Genomic DNA, 19841 nt, shown 5'->3' on the forward strand with positions numbered 1-19841 from the left:
ATGTTGAGACCTTACCTCCGGACTTGATGGAGTGACCTGCAGGTGTACTTCGAAGACTGCTACTGGAACTAATAGACGAGTACAGCTAGGTGTGCCGAGTTTAGGCTCGTTTTGTTAGTTATGTTGAGACCTTACCTCCGGACTTGATGGAGTGACCTGCAGGTGTACTTCGAAGACTGCTACTGGAACTAATAGACGAGTACAGCTAGGTGTGCCGAGTTTGGGCTTGTTTGGTAAGGCTCGTTTTGTTAGTTATGTTGAGACCTTACCAAACAAGCCCAAACTCGGCACACCTAGCTCTACTCGTCTATTAGTTCCAGTAGCAGTCTTCGAAGTACACCTGCAGGTCACTCCATCAAGTGCGGAGGTAAGGTCTCAACATAACTAATAAAACGAGCCCAAACTCGGCACACCTAGCTGTACTCGTCTATTAGTTCCAGTAGCAGTCTTCGAAGTACACCTGCAGGTCACTCCATCAAGTCCGGAGGTAAGGTCTCAACATAACTAACAAAACGAGCCCAAACTCGGCACACCTAGCTCTACTCGTATAATAGTTCCAGTAGCAGTCTTCGAAGTACACCTGGAGGTCACTCCATCAAGTCCGGAGGTAAGGTCTCGACATAACTAACAAAACGAGCCCAAACTTTGCACACCTAGCTCTACTCGTATAATAGTTCCAGTAGCAGTCTTCGAAGTACACCTGGAGGTCACTCCATCAAGTCCGGAGGTAAGGTCTCGACATAACTAACAAAACGAGCCCAAACTCGGCATTCCTAGCTCTACTCGTATATTAGATCCAGTAGCAGTCTTCGAAGTACACCTGCAGGTCACTCCATCAAATCAGAAACTAACGCAATCCCGGAAATCCCACGGGAACGGGAACTATGCGGTTTTTCTTTGACTGCGCGGGTGAAGCTGCGGGCGGAAACCTAGTTGTTATTAAAACACAATTGCCATCTTCAAAAATATTTTGGGGCACGTATTCTCGCGCGGTTGCAGTTTACAAACAATACCCCGAAATAATTAATAAAACATAAAACTCTTAAATATTGCACTTTAAAAAGTTTTATGAACCTTTTTAAATGATTTTCTAGTATAATTTCACTAACGTCCTTAACTTTTTATGAGTTTTGACTGGTCACGTCGGTTAAAACCTATATTGACTAGATGTCTCGACTTAAAATCAGTTAATAAGGATAATATTAACCGACGCCCTTAGTCAGTATCCTTATTAACTGGTTTTATCACATAAAATCAGTTAATAAGGATATTAACCGACGCCCTTAGTCAGTATCCTTATTAACTGATTTTACCGGTGAATAACGTTATTGACTGGTTCAGGGTTTTGACTGTAACATATATATCTTTTTAACGATTCGAATGCTTTTTGTAATGACTAAAAAAGAATATTTATTCAGATAATTGGCAATTAGCTATTGCTTTAATTGTGGATCTTTGTCTATACAGGATAACAAAATAATGTTATGTAGAGTCCTAAATATTCGAAGAGTAAATTACCAGCACCTACATGTTTTGTTACATACAGGGTGTGGCATAATGAATGAATTGCTTTTTAACTTGAGATAGGCAGAGGACGTTGCATTTTTTTCTGAACGGACACAACGTCCTATTTAGGACTCTACTAGGTACCTAGCTACTAGTTATTATTCTGTGACTTTATATAACATTATTTTGTTGTTATTAATTTGTTTTTCTAATTTCTTCAACATGACAATCGTGTATTATTTTGCCCATAAATGTTTATAAGAAATCATTTTAATTTACTGTGTATGGATTGATCTTAGAGATTGATATAATTGATTGAAACAGACTAAGTACTGGTTACGTACCTATAACTTAAAACTAGCTTCGTACGCCGTATTGTACCTACCTACCTATGTATTTTATAATTTGATTTGTACCTAACTAGGTATGTATTTTATTTTTCAATAAATCACCATTATATATTCATTATATTACATAAAAGAGAAGTGACTAAGTATAATATCATATGCAAGCTTTATTTCTAAATACTGAAGTTCCAATGAATATTTTCTACACTAATTAATTATGGTGGCTGTGTCACTATCCTAAATCCTCGTATAATATAATGCGTGATGTTTGTTCTTATCAAACAAATCATGCTGTGATAAGCGTGTGCGGCCGATATGATGTTTATCTTGGCCGAGACGCGCCGTTGATGTCGAATACTTCGCAGTTGTTATCGGGAAAGCGCGGGAAAAGCGGCGGCTATCAGAACCCCTCTAGCGGTCTGCGGTATGCTCAGTAGGCTCGCGACTGCCGTCAGAGATGGACGGACCCGCGCGTGCGGTCGTTCTCGTACTCGCAATCGCGCTCGTAACAGTGCGCGCTCACATGACGCTTCCCTCACATGATAACATCCTCCGTATACAACTTTGGGACGCGGAGGGACTCATCAGGGAACCGATAGTTACAGATGCGCCCAAAACTGTAAGACATAAGACAAAAGTTGACTTATCAACTTTATACGATGCTATGATGGGTGATGAGTATGAGCATGGTGTTGGACGATACGCGAGGCATAAAGTTAGGCACAAGAGACGCAGACCGCGCCAGAGTGGAACGGACTTGCCCTGGAGATTCCACTCCGGTTCCAAGTTGATGAATGTCGCGGTGTACGATGATGATGTCCCATGGGACGTGATAGAAGGCAGCAGAGCCGGTAGCGCTAATGCAAGTGCAGTGAGTGTTCCCAGTGCAAGTTATCAAGTGAATGAGCATCGTGATGTGTCACCGCCGATGAGACTCCGCCAGGACGAGGTAATAAGCCAAAACAAACTTTGCAGACATAGATAACAAACCTTTTCATCTTTATCGCCGCCCCGAGGTGGTTAATGAACATTCAATAAGCCCTGTAGGGGATGCCAAAGGCCTTTCATGTTATCCTTTGAGCGATAAATATCGTGAATCTGTACAAACCGTTTCTTTTAAACGTGAGCGCGAACCTTTTAGAGCTATTTATTAATTTTATAGTAGACCATATTTGATATTAATACCTAATATTTTGAATTGGTAATATTTTTTTTAATATTATCATTGTGATTATAACGTCGAGTGGCTCATACTTTGATAAGCGAGCGATTTTTCAATACAATCGTATAGATAGGTACCTATATACCGAGTATTATAGAATTTTCACGGAAGTGTAACACACCTATCTACCTAGGTATTTATCTTTAGGAATTTCTTTTGCGATATCAGATATGGATTAAACTATTTAGTCATTTTAAAATACATGTGCTTTAAACAGTTTAAACAGAACTTTATACTGGAACTCTTTGAGTTGTTTTTATTACATTGTGGTTTCTGCAGGTGCGTGCCTTAGAAGGAATGTTTTTAATGAAGGGGATGATTGGAATTACACGGTGTTTACGATAAATAGATATTATGTACCTATAATAGTCGAAGTCCTACCTATATTGAAGGAATATTGCAAATAAATTAAAGTATGTAGGTAGTAGGTACATACCTACTAAAATATCTCCCTACCTAATAAAGCCAGATACTTTTAACTTTGATGTTTTTCTTTCTGTTTGATAAACTAAAATTATAACGAGTTTATTTAAGTTTCAAAGTATTCAGACCAATTCCAACTGAGTTAGAATTTCAGTGCTAATTATAAAATCCTTATGATTCCTCGCTACATTTTTAAGAATGAGATTTACATTTATTAAAACGAGTAAAACTGAAGAGTGCTTGAGACCGAGAGACAGCCCTTAATTTTCTCGACTCTATTGCGACTTCATTTTTTATATAAAATATTTTCTATTTATGATAAAAGTAGGTCGATGTTGGGGTTTCCAACCTACCTTGTTATCTTAATACGAGACCGTTTTGAGACATCATTTATGCTACAGTGATAATTTCAACTTGGATTAATTTTATCGTGGCTTACATTTGTAATTTGTTCAATATTATTTTCTCCTTATTTTTCTTTACTTGTTTCATTAATAAAGGTAGTTATATATTTAACTAGCTTTCCACCCGCAGCTTCGCCCGCGCAGTCATACATAGTTCCCGTTCCCGTGCGATTTCCGGGATAAAACCTATCCTATTTTCCGGGGTAAAAGTAGCCTATGTCCTTTCTCGGGTATCAAACTATCTCTATACAAAATTTCATGCAAATTGGTTCAGTAGTTAAGGCGTGATTGAGTAACAGACAGACAGACAGAGTTACTTTCGCATTCATAATATTAGTACCTATGGATTAACAATAATAACAACGCGATGTTCGGAAAAGTATGAAAACTGCTGTTTCAAATTACATGTTTTGGGTAGGATGTTTATCATATTAAAGAATTACAAAAAGTATGAATTATCGTGATTTCACCCTTGGCATTCAAAGGTATAATTATTAATTAGTGACAGGTATGATGAAAGTTAAAACAAAAGCTTCAAAAGGCTAAGTGGGTAAATGTTACAACTTTTACAATGTACCAGTAATAATTATTAACCTTGATAATGAATGTCTTGCGATAGCGTTACCATTAACTAATTAGTGTTTTTCTTAATAAATACGAATTTCCTTCAAGTCCAGATTACAGGAAAATAACGATGAATAAATACAGTTTTTATTTATTTAAGTACTTAACATTAAAAGAAAAATTGAAATTAAATTTTTGAAATCAGTCCACAAGCTGTGTGTTTATTCAGTTAACAATAAAATACTTGTACAAAACCTGCCCTTTTATTACTTTCCTGTTAGGCTGTTACACTTAACATAATGTTTTCTGAAATAAATTATTTTTATGAAATAGATATACTTAACTAAATAACCTATTTAGAAAATATTAGAGTTTGTAATTAAAATTAATCTGTTTTTAATACGTAAATTAGGTAATAAATAGGTACATAAATGATAAAGTACGACCTTTCTTAATAATTATTATTGATCACAAACATTCAGAAACACCCCATCAAAATATAATCAAACGATGCGTGACGACGGACGAAAATATCCGCTAAACATGATTGCTTGATGCATGTAACTTGATTATGTCGGGGATATTGGAGTCCGATTGAGTTAGGTCCCTCCTATAGATAGTGATATGTACCGAATTGAGACGTAATAGGTTTTAAAGTGACCACGTCTACGCCCGCGCCCGCTTGGCTACACGCTAGTAACTTGAAGATATGAATGTTCAATATCTATAGGTATATAATTTCTTCGAGGTTTGTTTGTGGTTATGTCTATGTTTTGGTTATGAAATTGTCTTATTAATTTTTTTATTTGTCAGCCTCAACGCGTGCATGAAAATTAAAGCGGATCAAAAAATATAGAATCAAATATTTGTATTGATTCTATGTTTTTTATTAAAGCTTTTTAGTAAAGCAGTTTGGATTTAGATTTTTATTATAAAAGTTTTGGATACATACTACCTTGAATTTAAGAAAATAATGTTTGTGATTATTTTGGTAGGGTATAGGGTATCTAATATAGTACCTAATATCTAAATATTTTTGGATGTAAAAAAGGCAATCTGTGCCACATATTACTGACGTGATTATTATCTAGATAGACATTAAAAAAATAAGAGTTTCAAGAACGCATATACAAAGAAATAGGTACCACATATTCACAACCACACAAATCCACAGTATAACAAAATATTGATCCAACCAATTCAAGCATATTCGAAGCCAAACGAATGTAAAACACCAGCCTCGTCCGATACATGGATGTAATAACTTTTCCCGTGACCGCGTGTACGCCTCCCGCCCCGGGCGATCGCCAATCAACCGGATATTAGACACAAATCAATAATTTCCCTTGCACGCTGTTCACGCGACAAGCTAATAGACTGATTGACTCACGGCGTCTGTTAGTTTTTGTGATACAATATCCAGGGTCGAAAAATTAAGTGCGACTTTCGCATCAGTAAGCAGAGCAAACTTTTTCGGTTTACAAATCTTTATTGATAGTAAATAATTTTAAGTAATAAAAATAATTGGGATTTACAGTTATCCCTCCGTATCGTCCTTTTAACATCAATAACTCTCTCTTACGTTTTTATAGCTTGCTATAAATTTATATTGGAAGGAATTGTCTGTGTCAATCTTGTCTCTTATTTGCTTTTTATAATAGAAAAATGCAATTATTGTATCCCGTGTGAAATTCTCGTTCAGGAAATGGCTAATCTAGACTAGGAAAAACTAGTAATAGATGCAATTAAAATTCTTACAGTTGCCTCGTTTATTTCTCATAGAAATTGTGAGAAGTAAAGCCAAACTGTTATCGTTTAAATTGTAATTGACTTACATATTTTTATTTTAAATAATACTGTATACAAGATAGGTACATACTATGTCAATGATTTTTAAACTGCGAGTGTAAGCGTTTCTGTAGTTTATAGGGATTTTTCTTTTAAAGCATGCTTTCGAGTAATGTAATATTTATATAAAATACTTCGCAATTCGCGCAATGCACAAAGACAGAAGTCTACAAAGAGATCGCATTTGCAATAGCTTTACTTGAGACTATGTCAGAACTGAATAAATTATTATTTCACTTCTTATTCTCGGACGCCGCAAAGCTGTTTACGATAATACTTTTGGTAAAATATGTCTGGAATATAAAAATATATTTCATTATGAGGTGTGAGAAAGGGTCAGCGCTTAGAGTGGACACAGTGAATTACTAAATACATATTGTAGGTGTTACAAATATTTCTTTCTTTCTTCAGTTAAATAGATTTGAAGGATTTTTCAAAATATTAAGGTTACATACGATCCATAATCTTATGTATAATTCATATTTTTATTCTGTTTAATCGAAACTAGCAGTGTATACCTACTTTCTATACCTACCAGGCTACCAATAGGATGTACCTATCAACCTCAACTTTTCGTCAATTATAAGAACCACTACGTCAATAAATTCTTAGACATAATAAAGCGTTAAAACTGTAGAAGTGTGCGATTATTGGGTTTCTAAATAAATAAATTACGTCTTTATAAAAAGGCACGATATTGCCATTGTTTCCAGGTACAAACAAATTAGGCATGTGTTATTACCTAATTCGCACGTCTACACGATGTACATTGTCACGTAATTTGATTTTCATTTCACACTAATGAACAACTGACGTTATGTTCCAGGCTAAATACTAACTATTCATTGTTCGTTATTTTGTATGAATGGTCGATTCATATTGCTTATTGTTTATTTTTTAAACTAGGTAAGCGTATTTCTCGTATTATGATTTGTGGAATGGAGTGTTCCTTATTAAGGAGGTTTGCCGGCTTCGGCTTAATATTATAAGTATCGATTAAACACTTTATTTGTGCTAACTACTAATTTGAATCCCAACCTTAAATTTTAATTGACATAATATACATAATATATCTTCAGTTAAAAATAAATATCAATTATTTATAAAATTGTCAATTAAATAAATAGCAAATAAAAAAATCGTACGGTCGGTCGGTGTAATCCTTGGTGTTAATCACGCATATTTTTGTTCAAAATACGAAAAATCCGCCATCTAAAGTGACATAATGTCACATTTCGTTCATGAATCGTAACTTGAATCCATAAATATTGAAACAAACAGATCAAACCACAGGCTGTTATATCATTTTAATTGCGCCATTTAATACAATATCGAATTTAGTGCTCTCTAAAATTTATGGTTTTATTTATAAACTAATCAATCACAAAACTAATTTACTTTGTGAACGAACGATAGTCATGTTTGATTTGTAGAATATTTAGTATTGAATTATAAATTACACACGTAGGAGTGATAGATAATGCGACTGTAATCAATACAATTGTATGTTGGCTTCGCTTGGTATTTGTATTATCGTAAGGAGATGTTACGTTGTTAAATATTATGTAATTGACTATAAAGGGTTTGGATTAAATTCAAACTCGGAGATGTAGCGATATAAGAGAGAATTATTAAGCCGTCTTTGTGTGGAGGATGACATCTGCTTTAGCCATTATATGGCGACGATGAGGAAGCGATTACATGAAATCATCATGGAAGTTGTTTTCTGGAATGAGTTATTTTAGCAATTATTGGAAGAATCGTTGAAGTTAAAATATTAGATAATGTAAATTATTCATTTGTGAAATACTTCTGTATTTAATAAGTTGTGTTATCTTATCTTTAGCTGATTTGTAATCGATTTAAAATTATGCAGTTGTATATCGATCATAATAAGTAGCCTATTAGTCCTTAGTCTAAATATATCATCATGTATCATAAATTATAATTGATATTATTATTTGCTCTACCTTGATGCTGCCACATTAGTTGATGCGATTTTGCAAATATATAACTTGACTAGTAGCTATTCAGAATTCATTTCGTACTTTTCAAGAGTGCAGCATATGAACGAGTTTAAGTGTTAAAAAAGTTAAGATGCTTTATTATATTTTATGTAAATTATAACAATGGAGCCTATTTGATGTAGCATTATTAACACGAACAATTAAAAGATGTATAAGATTATTTCACCAGGATAGGGTATTTCTATCGTTTCGTGCAGATTGACATTATTTGCGAGAAAAAAATAGAATTTGTTTTTGTTAGTATCATTGGATAGATACATGAAAAACAAACTAGGTATGTGAATATCAATTAATTATACATCAATTTGACAATGATATGGGCTTTGAAAGATTATTAATAAGTATGGTAATGAGTAAACAAATTTGGTAATGATATAAAGGACAATGGTAATGAATAAATTTAATTGGTAATGACAATGTGAATAAAACGAACCTTTGTAATTTATCTATTTTATAAAAAATAAACACTTATTTAAATACGAAAGAACTAACATCAACATATTACGTTTAACTAAAAAAATATAGCACCACTTTATCAATTAATCAGTCTTAAAAGTTACAATCACAAAATTATCTAACTACATAACTTCTATCTTAGAGAACTTAAATCTATTAGGAATTTTAAATACAGTCTTAAATTACTACCATGAAAGCAGCCCAAAGTGCTTGAAAATTTGAGCAATTATCTATTATTAGAATAATCAAAAACATACAATTATTAACAATCATATTAAGTCATCTTTATATTATTATGATATGCTCTCTTCTTCATCTGAAGATTCATCGAAAAAGTTTCTCACAAATGTTTGCTTTAGTGGTTTTTTTTTTCTCTTTTATCTTTCGAATAATTACAGTAGATGCTTCACCAAAATAGTAATTGGAATTCTTCTTCGATTCTTTAATGCTAAATAACTCTTCTTCTGAATCCTCTTCAAAAATTTTATCTGACACCTGTATAGTTACAATCTCTACCTTTCACCTGACACCTTTTAATGAGGATGGGCTCTGTAAAGTTCATAAATCCGAGATGGTATCCATGTGAGCATATTTCTCCATTTTCACAGAAACAGCAGCTAAGAGCTCTTAATGTCATTAGATAGTTATTGGACTACAAGACTTGATGTACTGACATCTTTCCATGAAATGGCTGAACCACGGATGGAATTTGTTTTTCAGCTAGGTCACGCTCTGATACATATATAAATTTTACATTTTTTACTTTGCTCTCTACACTTGTCCAAAATTATTCTAGGCTATCTACATCTACCCAGCCGCACAATTTGATCTGCAGTCCTCTTTAAAACGGCTCCAGCACCATCCGGTGCCCCCTTACCGCGTCCTGCTTCTAAATAATTCCAAGTAATAGATTTGAGTTCCGGAAAATCCTTCAACTAACTTTTCTTCTCGTGTTTTTTTCGACTTAGTCCTAGCCATCGTCTTATCTGTAAATAAGACTAAAAATAAAGCATTATCCATTAAAAAAGGATGTTTTTAATGGTTCCATATTAATTTTGTAATATAACGATCATTGGGACAAAAATACCTACATCTAACTACTATGTTCATTTTGACATTGTAAACTTATCGTCATTACCATTATTTTATGATCATTACCATTTTCTGAATAGGAGATGGTAAATTATGGTAATGAAAGGAATGGTAATGATATCCTACCACATTTTTTTGATTTGCTCGTTTAATAAAAGTAAAATGATTGGAATTAATATTCAAAAGATGTTAAGACCTAAATATTATCATATAATCATCCACAATACAAACAAAATAATTACTCTTTATCAAAAAATATCTCTAATGGTAATGAAAAAAAAACTTACCACGACCAAAAATCTCGTATATTTTGTTGATTTATCTATGAACTGCAAGCGTCCACTCTGTTTCGTGTTTACTGATCGACGAAGTAAGGATCGCAAAAAGGGGAGTGAGGCAGGGAATATCGTTAGTGCGTTCGTACAGGTTGATTCTTTTTAATTTTTATTCAATTGATGGTAATGAGTAATTTTTTTGGTTAAACGTAATTTATCACAGCAAATGTAAATAGCAACCGTTAGCGGATTTTTATTCACATATTTTTATGGCTGGATTATTACTTTATACAAACAAATTTATAATAACACAGAAATGTACATAATATTTATTTTATTTGCTTACAACTACCAAAAATCGCTTTCTGACAAGAGAAGGTAATGATATTTAGGCAGGTATTTTAAGTATATCTTTTTTTTTACGTAACTGAAATAATTTTTTTTCAGTGGCAAATATACATATGGATCATATATAGAATTTAAAAAATATTTTGTGTCTAAGCCTTATTTAGTTTTGGTTTAATCATCACTGACACGTGTTTTGCACGAAACGGTAGAAAAACCCGATAACGTATTTAGCGAGGCAATCAAAACATTGCGTGACTACACGACAAAGCAACACTGTAAGCCGTAAGCGAAAATAAATAACATCCATATAAAATAAACACTGAATTTTAATTAATTTAAAAAGAATTAAAAAACCCTTAAAATTATATTAATTTTATTGCTGCATTTCACGAGATGACCGAGCACGCAACCTTTTTTGAAATAAACAATTTTCGGTGTTAATTAAATGATTCACATTTCACACCGTATGCTACTGAGGGTGTTTTGTAGTGAAAAAGGCTAGCGTTCATACTTCGCCCATTAACTATTAAATTACCTGTCGTTTTAAGTTTCAAGATCAAAAAATTGTTCAATCGCGTGACGACAGCATTATGGAAGTAGTGGACGCGTCGTGGGCCCGCTTAAATTACCTTAGCTTAGTCCGTGTTTTCAACACGGAGTTTTAAATTACCCTTTTTCATACGTGCAACAAGTATATTAACCTATAGGTACATGAGCCTATACATATGACAATACTACTACCTATATGAATAAATCTACTCATTTTCACATCGTTACCGCTATTAGTTCAGATAAAGTTTTCGAAAATTAGAACACAATAATGTATTGAGAGAGGTCATTTATGATTACTGAATAATTTTATGGTTTACCAGATGCAAAATTACATCCGCTTTATGACTCATAGGATTTACAAATAACATTAATGTAGGCACATTAACAATGAATGAAATTTCATAAACATACAATATTATATAACAGGGTTAAACGTATAAAATAATCAACAAAGCTATCAGATTAAAAAAACAATTTTGTTTATAATCCCTAATTCGTTGAGCATTTAGTACATTTTATATCAAATTACCTACCGTTGTCAAAACAATACATCAATTCGTTTAGCGGTTCCTGTTACAAGGTTTATCTTTCTTTAGTTGCGATTATCTCGCAATGTTCGTATATTTATTCACTTGCAAGAACCTTTGAGTAAGCGCGATTTCGGTTTGCGTACACGAAATATCTCAATGCCAAAATAAAGGAGAAATTTGCGTGATTAAAATCGCGACCAATGAAATATTTAACATCAAAAGATCCAATAACGATTGCAAAGATGTCTGATAACATGCAGAGCCTTTCTCGAATTGCGTTTTGATTTTTTTGGTATTTCACATTCCATTCCTCGTTGACTCTACTTACGATTTTGTATTGAATATTTTCAATGGTTTTCAATTTGATGATGATTAGCAAAATAATGTAGTCTTTTATTCTAATCCGTATTTATTTTTAACAACACGTTTCTAATAAACCTAGTGGCGTAATAACTGTAGGTATGTTCTTGGGTTCGATATCAGAGATTTGCATCGATCGATGCCGTTGCAGTGAGTTACCGAAAGTTATCACTATGGTTATCACCTAAAAATTCTTATAACATATGAGTGTAAATGCCACAGGGACAACTAGGAGCTTCATTGTCATTTTTGTAAATTCCGTATCTTTATCACGTAACCCTTATTTTAAAATAGTTTGCTGTTTCTAAAATAATAATCCCATTACACTGTAATCTGTATTAAATTAATTGAGTTCCTTGTACGAGAAGGTACAAAGATAAAATTACGCTTTGATCTTAACACGTAGTTAAATAAGGTTCTACAAAAGTATAATATGTTGTTAACTTTTATAAGATTATACATGCTTGAGTACTAAATGCCTTAGGGCTGTAAGTTAAGACTAGAAACTTCGCTTAAGGCAGTTCACAACATCATTATTTCTAGAAAACTAGTTGAATTTCTTTCCGTCTTGTGGGATGAATTAAAATTATGCTATTATTATTTTTAAACCTGTTGAACGTAATGAGACTATTCACTATAGATTGGCATAATTTGCAAGCTTGTGAATATTGTTTCAGTTCAGCTTAAATACTGGATGCATAAATTTACTTCAGTAGGTTCCTATAGGTATAAAAACAATTAACTTAAGTTTTAATTTCAGGCAAAATTATGAAAGCTTTTACGACTTGCATGCACGAAAAAATTAACACAGCTAATACCTGTATATCATATAATTTTTTAGGCTTTTGACTGTGTAGAACATACCACTCTATTACGGAAACTAAATTTTTATGGTATTAAAGGTTTATCTCAGGACCTCATAGCTTCATATCTTCAGAACAGGGTACAAACCGTTGTTGTTAATGGAGAGAAATCTCGCGGTGCGCCGATTAACATAGGTGTTCCGCAGGGATCTATCTTAGGACCGTTTTTGTTCTTAGTATATATTAATGACCTACCTTATTATTTGCAGGATATGTGTGAAATAGTACTGTTTGCAGATGATACCTCATTAATATTTAATGTGGATAGACATGACACAAATGTTGACGAAGTAAACTCTGCTCTTTTACGCATATCCAAATGGTTCACTGCTAATAATTTATTATTAAATGCAAAAAAAACAAATTGTGTTGAATTTATCCTTCCAAATGTAAAAAAGGTGAAAAGGGATATTATTTTAAACGGGGAGGTATTATACCCTGTGGATTCTACTGTTTTTCTTGGTTTGACACTAGATGAGAAGCTACAATGGGGGGCCCATGTTGCCACCACCGCTGCTAAGCTTAGTTCAGCTGCATATGCAGTTCGAAGAATAAGGCATCTCACCGATGAAGACACAGCTAGATTGGTTTATTTTAGCTACTTTCATAGCATTATGTCCTATGGAATTCTGCTATGGGGCAGGGCTGCAGATATAGAAACTATATTTATATTACAGAAAAGAGCCATACGCTCTATATATAATTTACGTGCTAGGGACTCACTAAGAGATCTCTTTAAGAATACTGGTATCCTCACAGTACCATCACAGTATATATTTAATAATATTTTATATGTACACAAAAACGCAGACTTACACACAAGAGTAGGAGATAGACACCGTTATGGCACAAGGAACCGAAATAAAATTGAAATGCCATTTTACCGGTTAGCTAAAGTTAAAAATTCATTTATGGGCCAAGGTATACTTTTTTACAACAGAATTCCTCATAGTATTAAAGAGTTTAGTAGTGCTAAATTTAAAAATTATGTAAAAAACGTATTAGTTCAGAGAGCCTATTACAGCATTAAGGAATATATGGAAGATAAAAACCCATGGAGGGTTGTCGCGTAAAAACCACAGGACAGTTCTTTGGCATATTATGATATATACGTACAGTTACTTACATATTTTGTAAAATTAAATTGTAATACTGAAATGATTTAAAAGAGCAACTATGGAGTTTCTTGCCGATTCTTCTCCATAGATACTGCTTTCCGAATCGGTGGTAAATGTTAAAAATATGTATTGACGTTTCAAAAGTGCTTCTCGAAGAAGTCTAATTGAATAAATAAATGTTTGAGTTTGAGTTTGAAAAAAAATTATGTAGCATATTAGGTATCTATGGCAAAACTAATAGCTATAGTAGAATATTGTCTGTGGTAAGTAAACTATGAATATGTGTACCGCCTAAAATTTACCTGGTATTGAAAATGATTTTCAAACTTTGCAAAGATTACTTTCTTACTCGACTTACTTCTAACTACGATACTTTACGTATCAAAACAAACAGCATAAATTTTACCTACGCAAATAAATAATTATTTTCTACTTACTTTGAGCTGTTATTTTTATCTAATGCATATATTGGTACATAAAGATTAAAGATACGAAGTTCTATATCATTCCAGAATCTTAAGAGTTTGTATACGTGGGAGATTATTTGCATACAAATTACTGAAAGCTTCTTTGATAAGATAAACAAGTACAGGGTGCTCACGATATCAGATATTTTAGGTTCGTAATTTATTGTAACTCTTGGTTTTAATAGAAAACGAATGGGATTAACAGATGTGAAGGTATAATTTTACAAGGCTTCAGAATAATATCTACTTATTTTATTTTGGTTTATGTTATTAATTCGAAGTATTTGTTTGGTACGTTTATCTAAATTTTAATGATAGATTTGGAAGATCTTCAATCTTGTTCAAGATTGTTGATCTTATAAGTGCAAATTAAAAATAAAAAAATATACCGGCCGAATTCTCATTTTTTTTAGAATCTTGAGAACCTTCTCATTTTTTAAGTCGGTTAAAAATGTATAAATATTTTTATAGCAATCGATGGGAGGCATTTTTTTTTGTTTTATAAAGGTATTAATGAAATAGAAAATATTATGTTAAAAGTTAATGCTTGCTGAAATTATTCTCACGTTGCCATATTTAAAAGCTATAATATTATCATCCCTGTAAGTAGGTATGTATGTGAATTATTGTAACAACGATAAATATGTAACTAAAATCAGAAAGTAATATTATACAATTAAAACAAATTTCATGCACTCTCGTTGCATTATCAATTAAAATCACGATAAAATCTTAACGTAAATCTCTTAAACTTATCGATAAAATAGTTTTATTTTCCCGCGACATTTAAGCGTGACAGGCGCATAGATTAAAAAGCCGGTTAGTCTATAATCTACGGAATTAACAATTTTAACGCGCTTTTAATGCAAGTTATCTATGGAATGACTTATAACAACTTAATGCGGGGTCTATACATCAACTGGATGGATACAATTATCTGGAATATTGTCGACTTTCATAATATCACGATGTATAAACGAACACTAAAACTTTACAGTTTACGTAGTTGCGTAGTTTATAACGCAGTATATCAAAATTGGAATATTGGTTTTTTAGTGCAGTTGTTGGACAAGAGATCACGTGTGTGGTTACCTACATCAAGAAGAAGATAATTATTTTAAACCGTTTTTAATAGGTTATAACTTATAGGTAATTAAAAATTTTACAATCACGCAACCTGTAAGTATGTTTGGCAAAAAAAGCAGGTAAGTAGGTACACTTTTTTTTTCTTCTAGATTATACCTTCTAACTTCTTTAAAAAATATTATTGACTAGACCTAGGACTGTGCCCTAGGAGTTTCTTCCTGGCAACTACGACATTATAAAAAAAGCGTAATGGTGAAGACAGTAGAGTAAATATATAGAAAACTGGAAAAAATAGATAAAGAACTGGAATAAATAAAAACTAATGTAGATATAATAATTACTTTAAAAAGTATGTTGTATAGTCTTCAGTAATTTGGTCTTATGTCTTTTGAATTTTGATAAAAAGTTAAATTTAATAATAGACAACATGCTGGCCACTTATTCACTAATTAAAGGATGAATGAAAAAAGCTATAACGAAATGAAATATATTACAATGTAGCTAAAAGTTGTATGAAATTTAATTCCCATTTCAACGTTTCACCAGTTAAGAAAGAGTATCACGGTAATCTCTCTGAAATGGGTTAAACAGCCGCGCAAATTCATAGAAAATTTTGATTCATTAGAACTCTGTGGTTTACAAATTGTGATTAATTTATTTTAATTTATGACGAATGTCCGTTGTGGCTGGGAATTGAAATATTTATTTTAAAATAAGAAAATTACTCTCCGTTAATCATAAACAAAATACTTACCTAGTTAGGTACCTACTTTTTGTTTATTTACTATTTAGTCATTTGTCATATTTAGTCCCTTACTATTTAGTCATTTGTTTTAATCGTTATATTCATTTAACTACGAATAGGACATTAATCTTTTTGTGAGAGGTGGGTTCACAATCAGTACAATTGTGGGGCTTATAATAAATATCCCGCAGTGTTGAGATGCGACTAATTAAGTCCTCCAACTTGGACAATGCGTGGGAGGAACTTCACATCTTAACGACACTATATTAAGAATACAAACGGTAACTTACCCTATTTCATAGCATATATGACCTATATTGCTGTGAGATATCACCCGATGTAATTCTATAGCATTTTTACATAATTGATAATGCTAATGAAAGTCGAGCAAGACATATGAGCCGATGTTATAGGCAATAAAGAATGAGATACGTACATGCAAGCTCTAGATTTGTAATCAAGACATTTATATTCAGTGTAAGATGTTTTAATATTACAATATCAAAGTTTTATATCGATCATCTTTTATTCAAAGTGTATCGAGGAATATGATATCATGTATATGATATCATGTATGTAAGAGAATTATTAAAAATGAATTATTAAAAATCAAAATCTTGGTTTCAATTACGCAATAAAAATAATTTTTATTACATAAAATAAGAATTGTTAACTTTTTTCGTTGCATCATAAATCACGTTCACCATAATTAATAAACTAGCAACATTGAAAAAAAAAAAACAGTCTTTGACAGTTATGCTATCTATTATAATCTATGATCGCTTGGAGCGTCGTTGGACCTCCTACGTGAAACCGAGGAGCCGAGGACCAAAGTACCAAACCACAGTGATTCTAACACAAAGTGGGGATACAAGCTACTTGACTATTCTGTTACCAAACAATGCTCTCACGGAACAATTTGTCACATACCTATAACTGGCACAAACGCTATTCTTATGCATAATGGATCGATACGAACGTATAGGTTATGTTCACAATCATGTTCGACAATCGTCAATGAGTTCGAAATTGTTATTATTGTAATTGTATCGAATTGATTTGAATATTTCAATTCAATTCAATGGAATGGTGTTTAATGAATGAATTTGAAAGCTCATTATCTGTTTACCGTTCATAAAAAGAGTGTAAATTATTGGGGATGGATTTTTACTTTTTAGTTTTGTTTAAGTACCTAACTACCTACAACTGCACATACCCTTACATATTATATTTTGAAACATCATGTATTGTAGACGTACGTACGTTTATTGTACACACAGAAAATATAGATCTATCCTTTTATCGGGATGCAAAAATGCAGTGTCAACAGTCAAACATTACGAATCTGCCATAAAAGTTCTATACAAAACACATTGGACAAAACGTGATGTGCTTCTATGAAATGGTCAAACGATTTAATTGATTGGACTTTGATAGAAGCATGCTCACCATTGTTCATAATGCGTTTGATTTATTGTTACTTGATTATTTACGTCGATACAGTGATTTATTATGGCATAAGTCGCAGATTGATGATTGTTTAAAATAAACAAACGACAGACTAAATTACGAATGATTTCGATATAACATTTTTATAACTACCTACATAGGTATATTTTTTTTACATTGGAGCAGATTACAGGTGGAGTTAAAATATTTTATCTGTATTCAAATTAGCTCTGATTTTGTATTAATGTATTTGAATTAATTATTTAAATATCAACGAATGCTTTGCTGCTATTACACAGAAGTAATAATGTTATAATGGAAATGTTCATATTGTACAATTATTAGGATTAATAAATCACTAACTGAATTAATTTCCCCGTCTATGAATTTAAAACATGTATCTAACATTATGCATTAAAAATGTAATATAATATTATGTGCAGGGACTGCTCATGTATATCTCGAATAGTCCAAAACCTATGCCCAAACCGTGGAAAGGTAAAAATCAATACGTCTATTTCGTAACCGATGTTTCTCCATTAAAATTGTCTTCAGCAAAATGAGAATCAGTGTAGAAGCCGACAGGCACAATACAAGGTGACGGCGCTACCGTCACTAAGCTAACAATTTATGCATGGGCTCTAATGGCTCGCTCCATCAGGCTCTGTTTGCTAAGCTTTCTATGAAATTTTATTCGGTAATAGCGTAGGCTTACTTCAATTTCACATTGACGATATTCGCCCGAACGATTTGTATCGAATTACGTATGGAGTAATGTTTGATTTAAATTGCTTTCGGATGCGATGCGAACATACCACATAGAGTACATAATTCTTATGATTTGTCAGCAGGTATAAATAATACTGTGTAAAAATGTATTTCATCTTTGATATTTGATACTTAGTTGTCAATAATGAAGTAGATTACATCATTACTTTATGAGTGCATCGGAATAACGTAGCGGAATTTTAATTGATATTTATTGACAGAGCTGTCAGTTGAATATTCATTTTTCTAATGGCTATTAATTTAATGGCAATGGGTATGGTACCGGTGTTATTCGTCAATGTTTTTCTCATGATATGTAGATACTACCGGGACGGATTTATAAAATGTAAACAAAAGTGACATTAAAAAAAAAAGAAGGGATTTGGATAGACAGCCTATGAGCGTATAGTTTTAATGAAGTTTCATTTATTAAGTATCGAGATGATTAAAAAATTCGAGATGTATTAAATCGTCATTTTATCCAATAAAATGTTGTTTTAACTTCATCGTTTGGTATGTCAATTATAGAAAAACAAATGAACGATTATGAAAAATCGTTTATCGATGTAAAAATAAATACGCTCACCAATAAACAATGAAAGAAAATAAACGATATCCATGGCCGTTTGAATGTTGACCTTAAACGGTAGTGTCTCTGTAAATCTGACTGGAACGTCGTAAATTCTCTGACATTACTTACACGAACGGCATGACGAACGACCACACAGTATGATGCCTTTGTTTATAGCCTTGTTTTTTTTAATGGGCTTTGGCTGCGTTCATCAATTTCAATCACAATTACCAGATCTGCAATCTGCATGATGATTTTTTCGAATGCATTGTAATTATTATTTAGATTATGGATAAGATAGATATACATTTTTTTTACCGACTAATAACTTGAATTAACAGCATACATTTAAAGCATTTTTTTATAAAATTAAAGAAACTGCTTAATATTTATTGTACTTACGAATATAAAGTACCTACCTACTAAGTACATATTTATAACTTTAAAGCATATCAATAAATAAATGATATACCTACTTAATTAGGTAATTACATAACATAAATGATATGAATGAGAGACGTTAATTTCATTAATGTGAAATCGGCTATACTTAAATAAACTTACATCACTGACTGAAAAATAGTCCATATAATTTAAAGGTGATGAAAATAATTGGTGTTAATACTTTTAGACTTGTTTATTGAAATGCGTAGGAATTAATTAATAGCGTGTTCGTGTTAAAAGTTAACACTGCAATCGTACTTCAAGATCTTAACGTTTATAATAAATTGCCAGCGGTTTTACTTTCATTTTATCAAAACTATCGCTTATTAAAAATTTGTAGGAACTAGATTTAATTAAAAATGTAGACACTATATTT

The 19841-nt window shown here is 32.2% G+C and overlaps 1 protein-coding gene across 2 annotated transcripts in view; it reads left to right on the top strand.

Annotated features, from left to right (window-relative positions):
• Nucleotides 1-2283: 2283 nt before the first annotated feature.
• Nucleotides 2284-19841, top strand: part of LOC123696542 (G-protein coupled receptor Mth2-like) — a 69799-nt gene continuing 52241 nt past the window's right edge. The window contains exon 1 of one of the 2 annotated variants that reach the window (XM_045642815.1): nt 2284-2802. In XM_045642815.1, coding sequence (XP_045498771.1) covers nt 2311-2802 — 492 coding nt within the window. In that variant the 5' untranslated portion in view covers nt 2284-2310. The remainder of the gene's footprint in view (nt 2803-19841) is intronic. The other variant, XM_045642814.1, reaches the window with a different exon arrangement.

This window comes from Colias croceus, chromosome 12 (genome assembly GCF_905220415.1).
Source record: "Colias croceus chromosome 12, ilColCroc2.1".
Classification (NCBI taxonomy): domain Eukaryota; kingdom Metazoa; phylum Arthropoda; class Insecta; order Lepidoptera; family Pieridae; genus Colias; species Colias croceus.